The sequence below is a fragment of the Meriones unguiculatus genome, chromosome 15 (assembly GCF_030254825.1).
Source record: "Meriones unguiculatus strain TT.TT164.6M chromosome 15, Bangor_MerUng_6.1, whole genome shotgun sequence".
Lineage (NCBI taxonomy): Eukaryota > Metazoa > Chordata > Mammalia > Rodentia > Muridae > Meriones > Meriones unguiculatus.
Window position 1 is genome coordinate 42,750,274 of NC_083362.1, and position 13,182 is coordinate 42,763,455.

The 13,182-nt window shown below is 39.7% G+C and overlaps 1 protein-coding gene across 3 annotated transcripts in view; it reads right to left on the reverse strand.

Moving 5' to 3' along the window:
- Positions 1-13,182, reverse strand: part of Gtf3c3 (general transcription factor IIIC subunit 3) — a 37,425-nt gene that overhangs the window by 4,366 nt on the left and 19,877 nt on the right. For 2 of the 3 annotated variants that reach the window (XM_060368362.1, XM_021655499.2), the window contains exons 9-16: positions 12,209-12,312; positions 11,235-11,406; positions 6,064-6,266; positions 5,365-5,466; positions 4,563-4,698; positions 2,407-2,644; positions 1,436-1,626; positions 617-741 (exon numbers count right to left, since the gene is read on the reverse strand). In XM_060368362.1, coding sequence (XP_060224345.1) covers positions 617-741; positions 1,436-1,626; positions 2,407-2,644; positions 4,563-4,698; positions 5,365-5,466; positions 6,064-6,266; positions 11,235-11,406; positions 12,209-12,312 — 1,271 coding nt within the window. Of the gene's footprint in view, positions 1-616; positions 742-1,435; positions 1,627-2,406; positions 2,645-2,916; positions 3,360-4,562; positions 4,699-5,364; positions 5,467-6,063; positions 6,267-11,234; positions 11,407-12,208; positions 12,313-13,182 lie in introns of those variants that run through there. The other variant, XM_060368363.1, reaches the window with a different exon arrangement.

A 13,182-nucleotide genomic window follows, 5' to 3' on the forward strand; every position in this document is an offset into this window, starting at 1 on the left:
GGTGAAGCATGGCGTTCAGATCACCAGCACACATATAATGCCTGGTGGTCATGCCAGTCTGCTTGTAATCCCACTGCTCAGGATGTGAAGACAAAACCCTTATCACAACCTGGCTAGCTATACTAGCTGAGTCTGAGCTCTGGATTCAGGTGAGAGAGAGACTCTGCCTTGCCCTATTAAGGTGCAGCAGAACAATTTAGAAAGAGATCTGAGTCAATTTCTGGCCTCTCCACATGCACACCACTGTGTGTAGATGCACCTACACAGAAATGTAAGTAGGCACACACACAAAACTAATTAACTCAATCTTAGGACCTAAGATAGTTGGAGCCCCCAGAGAGTATAAAAGGAGCTAATTGAAAATCCTTAAGAGTCTACCCATGTCTTCACCTGCCACGATCTGACAGTACATGCTCACTACACTGCTCTAAACCAGCCCTAACCTTCAGTATAACAGGATGCTGGGTCCCATGAGGCTGGGACACAGGAGTAAGTGCTGAGTATTCGCAACATGCTAATCAAATGGGCACTGCTTTTAAAATCGGGTTTTAGAAGACATTACAGATATTCACTACGGTCCATGAACACAGAAAGCTGGGAGAGGCGCATGAATCACCTGCACAGTGAGAGCATGTCTCTTCAGCACATACTTCTGAGACGCCATGTGGATAAAGGTCAGGCCTATGCAGAGGTTGTAGAGAGGCTCGTTGGGAGAGGCACGGAAGGCTTGTACATACTGCCCTGGAAAGCAAGCAAGGCCAGATGATGTGGTAAGAGCAGCGTTCCTTCTTTCCTCATTGTTCAAGTACGTTCTAAAGGCAAACGTCATCGGTTTTAATATATGAAGGCCCTAGTATCTTCAGTATCAAGCACACATATTAGCTGAACTTTACACCCAGGCACAACACTATTAAAAGTACCCTTCTAAGTGTGTCTTGATGATGAAGAGTAACTCAGTGAGCACAGAAGCATTACTCTACAGAGAAATGTCTAAAACAATTTAGCAGTATGGCCATAATTTATTTTATGACCTTAAATCTGTTTTCAAAGTGAAGGGAGAATATGTGCATGCAGGATGACGGTGTCTGTGTGTGCATGCAGTTGCCAGTTGATGACTTCCAATCCTCAACAGGAATAACTGCTGACTTAAACCTACGGACCTCTAAAACCACCTAACAAATCAAAACAATCATTCCTACCATCATTACTAGTACTCAGAACCACCTAAATGTAGCAGACTTTGTTTTAAATACTTCTTCATATTAACTCCTTTCATGTTCAAAATAGCCTATATCTTATATCCTTATATCTCTGTTAAAGAGACAGAATAGAGAAAAAGACTGTTTCACAATGGGAAGGAGACTGAAACCCAGACAGCTCTGCTCCAGAGCAGAAGGCAGGCCATGACCATGACACCAAGTGCCAGCACACTTACCAAGGGCATGCTTGAAACTGCCAGACACAAATGCATTGTGTCCATTTAAAACGCACAGAGCATGATTATCTGGGTTTTTCAGCATCAGCCGGAGACAGAAGCGATGATGTCTTACGTCTTGGGAGTGCATGGTAACTTGATTGAAAATATTCCACAGTTGGGGCTTATTGACATTCTCCATCACCATCACCCTAAAATGGCAGACAGAATGTGAGGAGATAAAGTACCCTTCCTGATCTGTAGGATGAAACTTGTCAGTGCTGTTCCCCAACAAGGAAAAGCAACTTTCCTACACGATGAACAGTCTTTCTTCCTAGAAAATGCTGCCAAGTCAGCATTTCTCTATCTTATTTTTGATTTTGAAAAAAACAGCTCTTACACTAAAAACAAGATCAAGCTATTTTACCTGTCTTCCAGCTTATGACAACTACAGAACCATAGCAATGAATTACTAACACAGTGTGCCAGGCAGAGGTAAACGGCTTTATGTAGGATAAACTCGGTTAACCCTAATGATTAAAGTATGGTGTCCTTTTACAAATAGGATACTGTGGAAAGAGAGGTTAAGTAACTAGCCTGATGTCACATAAACCAGAAGTGTCAGGGTGGAGACCTGAACGGGAGAAATCCAGCTCCAGAGCTCACTCCATGAAAGGGCACCTAAGGATCACAGTGCACTGAGCCAGTAAGCCACAGGAGCTCTAAGGCCAAAACTTACTAAGTCTTGACTGTGACAGCCTGAGTACCTGAGTCACAGTTGCTGACGAAGAACATAGTTCAAATATGACTGGAGGGCTGGAGCGATGAGGCTCTGCAGTTAAGAGCACAATTGGCTCCAGTTCCAGGGACCTGATGCCCTCTTCTCATCTCCATGGGCTCCTGTACAGTGGTACACATACTCGTCTGAGGGCATACTCGGACGGACACACACATGAATATTTCTGAAATACGATTTATGATTGGAAAGTCACCTGATATAGTCATATGCCTTTCTGAAATTTTTGTCCAGAATTGCAGCAGAGAGACCGAAGTATTCTAGCTCTTTGCGTTTTTGTCTGTCGTCATAAAATGAATAATATTCCAGGGAAGAATCTACAAGCAATTCAGCTTCTTGGAATCGGGATAAATCACTCAAGGTGTATATGGCCTTCAAGAGAAGGTTCCACCAGTCATCTTTTGCCAAGACGCTTGTGAGCACAGCAAATATTGCTAAAATGAGAAAATGAAAACCAGTCAGGACACAGTCTGCAGATAGCTACCGTTCTTGTTGCTAACAGCAGCGGCTTGTGGAGATGCCTTTAATCCTGCGTCCTTCCACTCTGACTTCAACAGCCTAGCATTTCAGTTAGCTCTCACTGACCTGGCATTATAGAGTCAAATGGATCCCACTTCTCTGTCGGCCTTAGCCTAGACACATGCTCTAGGGTGGAGCAAGTATCCTCTCCATGGATGATCACATCCTTCTGATGTTTGGAATGTGACTTCAATTCCATACTTTACAGATATGGGATTTCTTGGTCTTTTGCTAACCTTAATTTCCTTTTCTCTTCTTTAAATTTCACCTTTCCTTCAACATCCTTTTCATTTCTCCATAAGAAGCCTCCTTTTAAAAATTGCATTAAAAATAGCAAGCTCTTAAAAAAATAAAAATTATTAAAAAAAAAAAAAAAACCAAACATGGCAGTACACACCTGTTGATCTCTGTAGTCAGGATGATGAAGTGGGAGGTGCCAAGAGTTTAAGGCTAGTCTAGACTGCACAGCAAGTTCAAGACAAGTCGAAGCAATGTAGAGGAAGAAAGGAGGAGGGAGGGAGGAAGGGAGGAGGAAAGGTGGACAGGAAGAGGGAAGAGGGAACAGAGGAGGAAACAAAGGATGGGCTGGTGACTGCAGCTCAGTAGCAGAGTGCTTGCCTAAAATGTACACTGAAATAAAAAAAAAATGGAGGGAGGGAGAGGGGAGGATGAGGAGAGAAGGAAAGGCAAAAAGATTTGTATTGTCTGAGCCACCAATTCTTCTTCTGGTAATCTATCTTAGACAATCAAAACCTGGCTAGAGCTATACCATGAACATGCTCACTCTACTATTCATACACCAAAACATAAAGACTTATTAAATTATATAATTGCTATCCAAGGGACTATTCTACATTCTTTAAATATAGCTATAAAGAGAGCAACATAAAATTGTATGTGAAAGCATCAGAGTACAGAGTTGCAAGTGGAATAGGGAGGAACCTCCAGGTGGAACGCCTGCTTAGCTGTGAAGGGCCCTGGAGTTGATCCCAGCCCTACAAAGTTGCAAGTAACATAAAGCTTAGCTCATGCATCCAATCTGATTCTACCTCCAGTAAGATGAAATCAGTAACCTTACCCAACCTAACCAATGACCTAAGAAAAGCCAACAGACCTAAAATAAGGAAGGAAAAAGGCAGGCTTTATGTGGAGAAAAGTAATTTAGGGAAACGTGGTCCAAGCGCCATGCCATAGAAGAGAAGCTGCTGGAATAAACCCAGAATCCATGAAGACAGAGCAGGGCTGGAGAGCACCCATAGCTAGATCACAGGCAGCTGAGTGTTCCTGACTAGTCCTCCTATGGCTTCAGTGCCTATCGTAACAGTTATAGAAATGCTGTTGGATTAAATTTTGCCAGACTCACATCTCCAGTCTCATTTCCAAGGGTCTTTCTCTGAGTAACAACCCCACTCAAACATTCTCAATGCTTTTTTAGCCCAAGTTAGATGCCTTTTAAAGTCCTCTGATTTAGACTGGGTCATAGCAATTTTATTTTCAGAGTTTCTATGACTGCTATATTTGTCAAAAATGTATTTTTTAACAGAACAAAAATCTATGTAATTGAAGTAACTAGGCATATAATCTGTACTGCCATGTACTCTTCACAAATGAATTTTCTTCTTTAAAGGTCAAAATTGTTTTACTTTATGTGTTTCAGAGAACAATCCAATGGGTATTTTCCTTTTTAAAAGTATTTACAGTTACGCCTTTTTAATGATTTGGTTATACCCGACAGATTTAGATTATAATTTTCATTTTAATTTTGATTATCTTCAGGTATTCAATCCTTTTTCAATTCAGCCAAGTTTTACACAAGGCAAATGAAGCAATTACCTTTTGCATCATAATTTGATGTTTCTTGCTCATTGTTGTCTGAAATTTTATCTCTTGACACTTTAATGAGGTAGAGATGCCTTTCTCCAGATTTGGAACTGGATATCAAACACACTTGAGCTCTATTCATCGCAACCTGAATAAAAAAATAAGAAGCTTCTTAGTCAACAATTCATATAGTAAAACTGATGAACCATGAGTACCACAAACCATATTCTAAATGCCTAAAAGTAGAATGAATTGATTGATTTTGTTCTTATCAAAGAAGTTTTAGTCACTAGACACTTTATGAGGGGAATGCCCTAAGTTCATATGGACTACGATGTGCAGAGCAAGAGAGGGAGAGTGAATGCATGCTACTTCCCTGCAAAAAAAAATCAAGAAAAGACGTCAGACCTGCTCAACATTTTTGTGAAATCAACCATTTTTAATACATACTACTGTCTATAGGCCTAATAACTGGTGACACTGTTCTAATATTTCAAAACAAGAAGACTTGGGATTTTACTTCCCTTTCTCTATAATCAGGCTGCTGTCCCCGTGAGGACCGTCCAACCCTGCGGCTGGGTACAGCCCAACAGGAGAGTACTTGTCTAGCACGTGCATGGCTCTGGAGCCATCTCCAGTGTAATAAGAATTTCCAGTCATATAGCACTAATTTCTAAGTTTTCTGTATTTATCTGCCTTTCACCTTAAAATGTTTGAGTTTAATACAAAGGAGCAATTACGAAGCAATATTTTGTTTAAGCCAAACTTGAAATATTGTAAAACTAAGCAAGGCTCAGATGCGGTCACTACCCACCTTCAAAAGCATGGCCAGCATGGTTAGTAAGGTGTCCAGATAGCCATACATCTTGCCTTGTGAAGACAACAGGGTAGAACGATGGAGCAGTAACTTCAGCTCCTAAACAAGGTCACGACAACGAGTGATAAGGTTTTAGAAACCAGACTCTACATCTGCATTTAAGAAGTTAGCATTTTTATAGCAATTAAAATTAACAGCTTACAAGCTAAAATTTGTATCTAATAAAAAGTGATTAAAGCTTAAGACTAACCCACTTTTCAAAACCACTCAATTTGGAGGCCTGCCATGCAAGCATCAAGTCCTCAATTCAGGATCCCAGAACCCAGATAAAAACCAAGGCAAGTGCGCTGTCCCAGTAGTGGGTCACAGAGACAGGAGGGTTCCTGAAGCTCACTGCCCGCCTTATCGATGAGCTTCAAGTTCAGTGAGAGACTGCCTCAATAAATAAATGTATGTGGCAAGAAATCTAGGAAGGATACCCAGTGTCTGCCTCTGACCTCCAAACATGCACACACTCACACTAACTGGTACATACAACAAACATGTCAAGACAAAAAAATTCCATTAAATGTAACACACTAAACAGAAACTTTGCTATAGCTGTATAAATGAGGCAAATGCTCTGAGGCTGTATGAGCTGAGGAGAAGTTCTAAAATACACTGTCCCCAGAGCAACGCCCACGTGATGTGGTCTACCTGCTGCGCAGCATTTGCATCCTGGGCTAGGGTGTCGGGGTCATACATTGGCTCCAGAGCCTCCAGAGCTTTCTCAGGGCGGCCCAGCTGCTGCTGAAGGGTGGAAAGCGAAATTCTTGCATCCAGGTGGAGTGGGGCCAGATCGACCACTTTACTGTAGCTTTCAGCAGCGCGCTCCATGTAGCCCAAGGCCTTCAAACACTCTAAAAAGTTACAAGACGGTTACCAGTAAACTGGTCAAAACTATTCCTTTTCAAATGTAATTAGTAATTCATTTTACTTTTGAGAACGAGCCTCACTAATTTGCAATCCTTGTGCACTTGCCTCCCGAGACTAGGGTTACAAATTCATACTGCTTCAGCTAGCAGTATTTTTCTATTTTAAAGAAACAATAGAGCAATGTAAGAAAATTATAACAATAAAGGAATGAATATATATTGTTAGAACTTTAAAGCAAGCAATCTACTCTTGATTATTGATCAGTCTACCAATCTTCTCCCCTAGTCGTACTGGAGATCACACACAGAGCCTCATGAGATGAGTTGGATTCCCAGCCCCACCCTATCAGAATTAACCTGCTACAAAGCTATGAGTGTCCACATTCAATCTGGTGTGTCTTTATTCACTTAGTAGTATGTTTTAAGCATTTCTGAATATTTTATAATAATCAAAATAATTACTTCCTGTACTAACAGGTCTTGTTTCCAAATGTGCACTCTGGTCATACATAAGAGGAAACAGCTTAATGTATCCAGTTTATGACTGGGAGACCCAACTTAATCCACAGACATGTTTATTATGGCACAGTGGTTATTGAAAATATTAAGTGTCTGTGTATTTTAAAAGCACTGTGTTATAAAAGCTAGGGTACTGGCTTCTTCTAACGGCCACAGCCAGCTAGCTTCCTCCTCTCAAGTAGAATCATGAGGCTCTGCAGATGCGACCTCTCACTGCTCCCACAGAGCCATTTCACTCACGTTGTTATGTCTCTCCAGCTTTGTAACCCATCAATACCAACTATGTCCCCCACCCCTCGATCATCCCATTACAGTCCTTAAAATGAGTCCAGAAGTACAATTCCTCAGTTCCTCCATCAAACACTGAGTTTTATAATTTGAACTCAGAAACACGTCTTGATTTCTTCTTTCTATTCTCACAGTCCCAATACCAAGCTAGGTCTTTCCATGTTTCCTTTTTCACAATGACCTCCTAAGTATTTTGCCTCAAATTGTTTCCACAAATGTCTCCTGACCACTACATTAGGCTAAATCTTGAAAACAAATTAGAATGCTAATAGGAATGGATTATCATAATGGCATTTCTTATTTATTTTCACATTTAGTTACTTCTTGTTTTGACACAGCTATTAAATTCCTCTAATCGTCTGTCTTGATTTTTTTGATGACTCTGAAGTTTTCATTTCCACTATAATTCAGTTGACTAATACAATTCAATAATTTCAAGCCACATGGATTCAGAATAGCAACAAGTAATGAGCTGAATCTGAATCATAATGAAAAAGAATTTGTAAGTGCCTACTGATCATCAGAGAAGCAGCTCCATCTGCCAGCAATGCAAACTCCACCTCCGCTCCTCTCTACAAATTCCACAAGGGTAACTTTTCATGATGATATTATATTTATATTCATGTTTAGTTTTCTAAACAAAAAGATGCTCTTTTAATTTTAATGGAATGTTTCCCTAGATCCTACCTGTGCTGTGAGCTACTGCCCAACCATGTCCATCAGTTCTCCTCTAGCTAGAGAGGACTTTCTTCTTTCAAATAATTTTTACAACTTTCTGGAATACTAGTATTTTTTTTTTTAGTCTGATAATAATTTTTAATTCTTTTAATTGAAACAGGCTGATAGATTCAAATGACTTTTCTGCATCCATAAAAATGATAGACGTTTGTACTCTAGTTGTATGTATTTCTTATGTTTACTCAAATTTTGAATATTGGAATAAGCATCGCTTTCTTATAATATGTGTTTCTTCTACAATTTGATTGAACTTCTATTTTTCCCCAGGTGATTTTGTGTGCTCGTATGTCAGTCCATTTGCTTACAGTTGTTCTTTGTATTGTTGTCTCCCTGACTCCTTGGCTTTAATGGAACAACAATGGTGGGCTCTAAAGTAGTTTTATCCAAGCTGTTAAATTTGTGGAAGTGAAGGGTAAGAATTTATATTGTTTCCTTTAAAATGTTTGCTAACATGCATTTGTTTTTTTTTTTTTTTAATATTTTTTTTTTATTTTTTTTTTATCAGTTACATTTTATTAACTCTGTATCCCAGCCGTGTCCCGATCCCTCATTCCCTCCCAATCCCTCCCTCCCTCCCTCCCTCATCTCCACCGTGCCCCTTTCCAAGTCCACTGATGGGGGGGACCTCCTCCCCATTCATCTGATCCTGTTTTATCAGGTATCTTCAGGACTGGCTGCAAAGCCCTCCTCTGTGGCCTAACAGGACTGCTCCTCCCTTCGGGGGTGGGGAGACCAAAGAGCCAGTCATCGAGTTCCTGTTAGAAATAGTCCCTGTTCCCCTCACTTTGGGAAACCAATTGGTTACTGAGCTACCACAGGCTACATCTGAGTGGAGGTTCTAGGTTATATCCATACATGGTCCTTGGTTGAATGTCAGTCTCAGAAAAGACTAGTATTTTAACCAAAAGCAATTCTGTTAATGCTTTTTTGTTTTTCTTTGGATTTCTTGTTTTGTCTGTTTGAAACAGGGTCTCACAATGTAGCCCTGGCTGGCCCTGAACTCACAGAGATCTGCTTTGCCTTTGCTCCCTGTTGTGCACCAACAGGTCCAGGCTTAATGAATATCTTTTACTTATGATGTCCTACTACACTATCTTTTGTTTTTATATATCTAAGATGTTTGTTGCTTTCTTAAACTACCTCCTGTACGCCAAAGGACTTATTTTCAGACTACCATGGACTTAATAAAATGACAATAAAAGATTAATTTTGAGAATGTATGGCTCAAACAGCACTGAAAAGCAAAATAACATTAAATATACATTCATAAAAATTCTTTAAAAAAATAATTTTGCTGATTGTTGCTCTTAGAACCTATGCTGTTGGTATTCTATTCAGGAAGTTGTCTCCTGTACCAATGAGTTCAAGGCTCTTCCCCACTTTTTCTTCTAACCGATTTAATGTGTCTGGTTTTATGTTGAGGTCTTTGATCCTCTTGGACTTTTGTGCAGGGTGATAAGTATGGATCTATTTGCATTTTTCTACATGTAGATATCCAGTTAGACCAGCACCATTTATTGAAGATGCTATCTTTTTTCCATTGTATGGTTTTGGCATCTTTGTCAAAAATCAGGTGTCCATAAGTGTGTGGGTTTATTTCTGGGTCTTCTGTTGGGTTACATTGATCCTCCAGCTGGTTTCTATGCCAGTACCATGCAGTTTTTATTACTGTTGCTCTGTAGTACAGTTTAAGATCAGGGATGGAGATACCTCCAGAAGATCTTTTATTGTAGAGGACTGTTTTAGCAATTCTGGGTTTCTTGTTATTCCATATGAAGTTGAGAATTTTTCTTTCAAGGTCTGTAAAGAATTGTGTTGTAATTTGATGGGAATTGCATTGAATCTGTACATTGCTTTTGGCAGGATGACCATTTTTACTATGTTAATCCTGCCAAGCCATGAGCATGGGAGATCTTTCCATCTTCTGATATCTTCTTCTAATTCTTTCTTCAGAGATTTAAAATTTTTTTCATACAAGTCTTTGACTTGCTTGGAAAAGATTATCCTGAGTGAGGCATCCCAGAAGCAGAAAGACACACAGGGTATATACTCACTCATAAGTGGATATTAGACATATAATATAGGAAAAACATACTAAAATATGTACACTTAAGCAAGCTAATTAGGAAGGAGGACTCTGGCTAAGATGCTTAATCCCCATTCAGAAAGGCAAAGAGGATGGACATCGGAGGAGGGAGAAAACAGGGAACAGGACAGGAGCCTACCACAGAGCCACAGAGGGCCTCTGAAAGGCTCTACTCTGCAGGGTATCGAGGCAGATGTTGAGACTAATAGCCAAACTTTGGGCAGAGTACAGGGAATCTTATGAAAGAAGTGGGAGATAATAAGACCTGGAGAGGACAGGAGCTCCACAAGGACAGTGACAGATCCTAAAGGTCTGGGCACAGGGGTCTTTTCTGAAACTGATACTCCAGCCAAGGACCACTCATGGAGATGGCCTGAAACCCCTGCACAGAGGTAGCCTATGGCAGTTCAGTATCCAAGTAGCCTCCATAGTAATGGGGACAGGGACTGTCTCTGACATGAACTGATTGGCCTGCTCTTTGATCACCTCCCTCCAAGAGGGGAGCAGCCTTACCAGGCCACAGAAGAAGACAATGCAGGCACTCCTGATGAGACCTGATAGACTAGGATCAGAGGGAAAGGGAGAAGGACCTCCCTTTTCAGTAGACTGGGAGAGGGACATGGGTGGGGAAGAGGGAAGGTGGGACTGAGAGGGGGGAAGGGAGGGAGGTACAAAGGGGATACAAAGTGAATAAACTGTAATTAATAAAAAAAGGAAAGAAAACCTAACAACATAGCAAACTGTGCAAGAGGTAAGTTTTCACATGAAAATATCTTAAATTCTGCTCAGTCTAGTAAGTTTTACATATTATATTCTGAAATATATCCAGCAAGTAGTATTGTTTCAATTATAATATTTTGAAAATAAGATAAAGCTAAATCAGTACCTTCAAAAAAAATAATAATTTTGCCCTATCTGATAATACAGTTCTCTAATGTACTGTGGTATGACCTAATGAAATTTGTGTATTTAATGGGCATGTCAATTTTTCTACATTATCACCCTAGTTGTTTGCAGCAAGATCAACATCACTAGGTACAAGTACTGTCCTCTAGAATACTGTGGCTTTGATCTAAAGCATCTTAATGTCACTTCTGTCAGGAGCAGATCCTAACATCCCTTAAGTGCAAGGGCTCAAGGACATTGACATGTAAGGGCAAGCACTTAGTCTAGCAAGACACCTTACATACTAATCTTACAACTATGCTGAAACCAGAAATATTTGTACCAATATTCTAGTTACAAAGGCTACTGTGCTGAGAACATAAACTCTTGCCTGGTGGTATAACTAAAACTGTTTCTCTTCCACAACAAAATATTACCTGCATGCCGAAGCCAAACCACTGCAAGGTTGTACCTCTCAGAGCAAACCAGTGCGCTGAGCAGGGGTAGGGCAGAATTGTATTCACCCACATCCAGAAAAGCTTCAGCAACATCAAGATAGAGGTCACCCATATCTTCAGGATTCTGTTCCACCAGTGTTGTCAAGAGAGGCTAAACTCCAAAAAAACCAGAGGTCAAACATTTATTACAAACCATAACATCTGTTTATCAGCTACATGACATAAGCCAAGAAGCAGCAAGGGTTAGCAACGGCAACTTAAATGATCATTTTTCTGTATTTCTGTATCATTTCTGTATTTCCATTAAAAACATTCAGACTTCCATCATTTCTGGACTCGTGCATTCATTCATCACTGTGTGGGCCTATCTAAAAGGCCAACAAGCCTGTGCCTTTGGCTCCACGTGTTTGCTGATGTTTTTAAAAGCTATTTTCCGTCAGTTTTTACCCAAACAACACCTCCTCAGGTGACTCCTATACTAAAAACTCAGAACTTTCTCCCATCTTTACATTCTGTATAATCCAACACTTCACCAGCAAATAACTTACATATGTTATGAATGTATATAATCTCTTAGAAGAAAAGATCTGACAGTAATTTGTTGTACTTAATTCCTTATCCTAAAGTCAACAAAGCAAATGCCATATATTTTATTCAATGAAATACTTGTTCCAAGGTCAGAAGAGCGAGTAGCTATAGGAATTATAGACTGCCTACAGATGAATTATAACTTCTGATCTTAGGACTGTTCTCATTTTAAAGAAAATTATTCAAGTCCAATTCCAAAACACTGTTTTTATGAGCCATTCTGCTGAAAATAATTTGAAGCTTATGTGTCCTCCTTAAGAAATGTGAAAATCTACGATCAGCTTATAGTTTTTAGTCTTCTGAGGAGAGTGTGGACTTATGGGGAAGGGCTTAGCACTCTGCGCAGGGCTCTCAGGGCTACTTACATTGAGTGGCTCAAGGATGTTGAGATGCACCAGGCAGACCATCAGCTTCACCGTGATGTCTATTGGCACACTGTCAGGTATAGAGCAGGTCACGGTCTCAGCAGCTGGGGAACCAGCAGACAAGGTATTCCTATGTGCGAGCTCAGGATGTAAGGCAAACCAAGGCAAATCCAGCCTGCACACCAGATCCTATTTCCAACAGTCAGGGCTCACTCTGCTCAACCCTATCAGCAGCTTCTTATGTCTGTCCCCTGTTTGTACTTATCCTGCTCTTTTCCTAAGATCAACTTATATACAAAGTCCATATCTTTTAGCAGATTACACAGGATTTTAAAGTTAAAACTGACTAGACTATACAAAACCTTTTTAAATTCCAAAGCTTCATTTCGGAATTTACTATAAAGAAGCTTATAAATGGGGTTAAATACTTTTCTGCTTTCTAAAACTTCATTATAGCAAAATGACTTTTAAATTTCCAGAAACTAAAGGAATTCTAATCTACAACTAATTCATATTTTGCACATTAAATTACAAATCAGTTTTCCATTTCATAAAACTGTATAGGATATTAGTGATTTGCCTTTAGTAGTAGAATCTAACTTAAACTACTTAAAAATTAAGTGATATCATTTGTTTTACAGAATTTGCCATTGATAATCTAAGATGATAAAGTCAAAAGAGCTCTGCCCCAATAAAGAGGATTCATGTCCTTTCAAAGAGGCCTAAGGGAGTTCTGTGTCCTCACAGCAAAATAGTACCACATCAAATCCCTGCTGCCTTGATCTTAGACTTCCAAGCCTCTAAAAACTTATTTATAGACCACCAAGTCTAATATATTTTGATATAGCAGCCCAAATAACTATTTAATGAAATACACCTACTAAGGATATACTTAGAAACCTTGGTTTCTAGATCAAACTGAGAAGTAAAAGTCAACTTTCTGTTGATTACAAGATGACAATCTCAAATCCAAA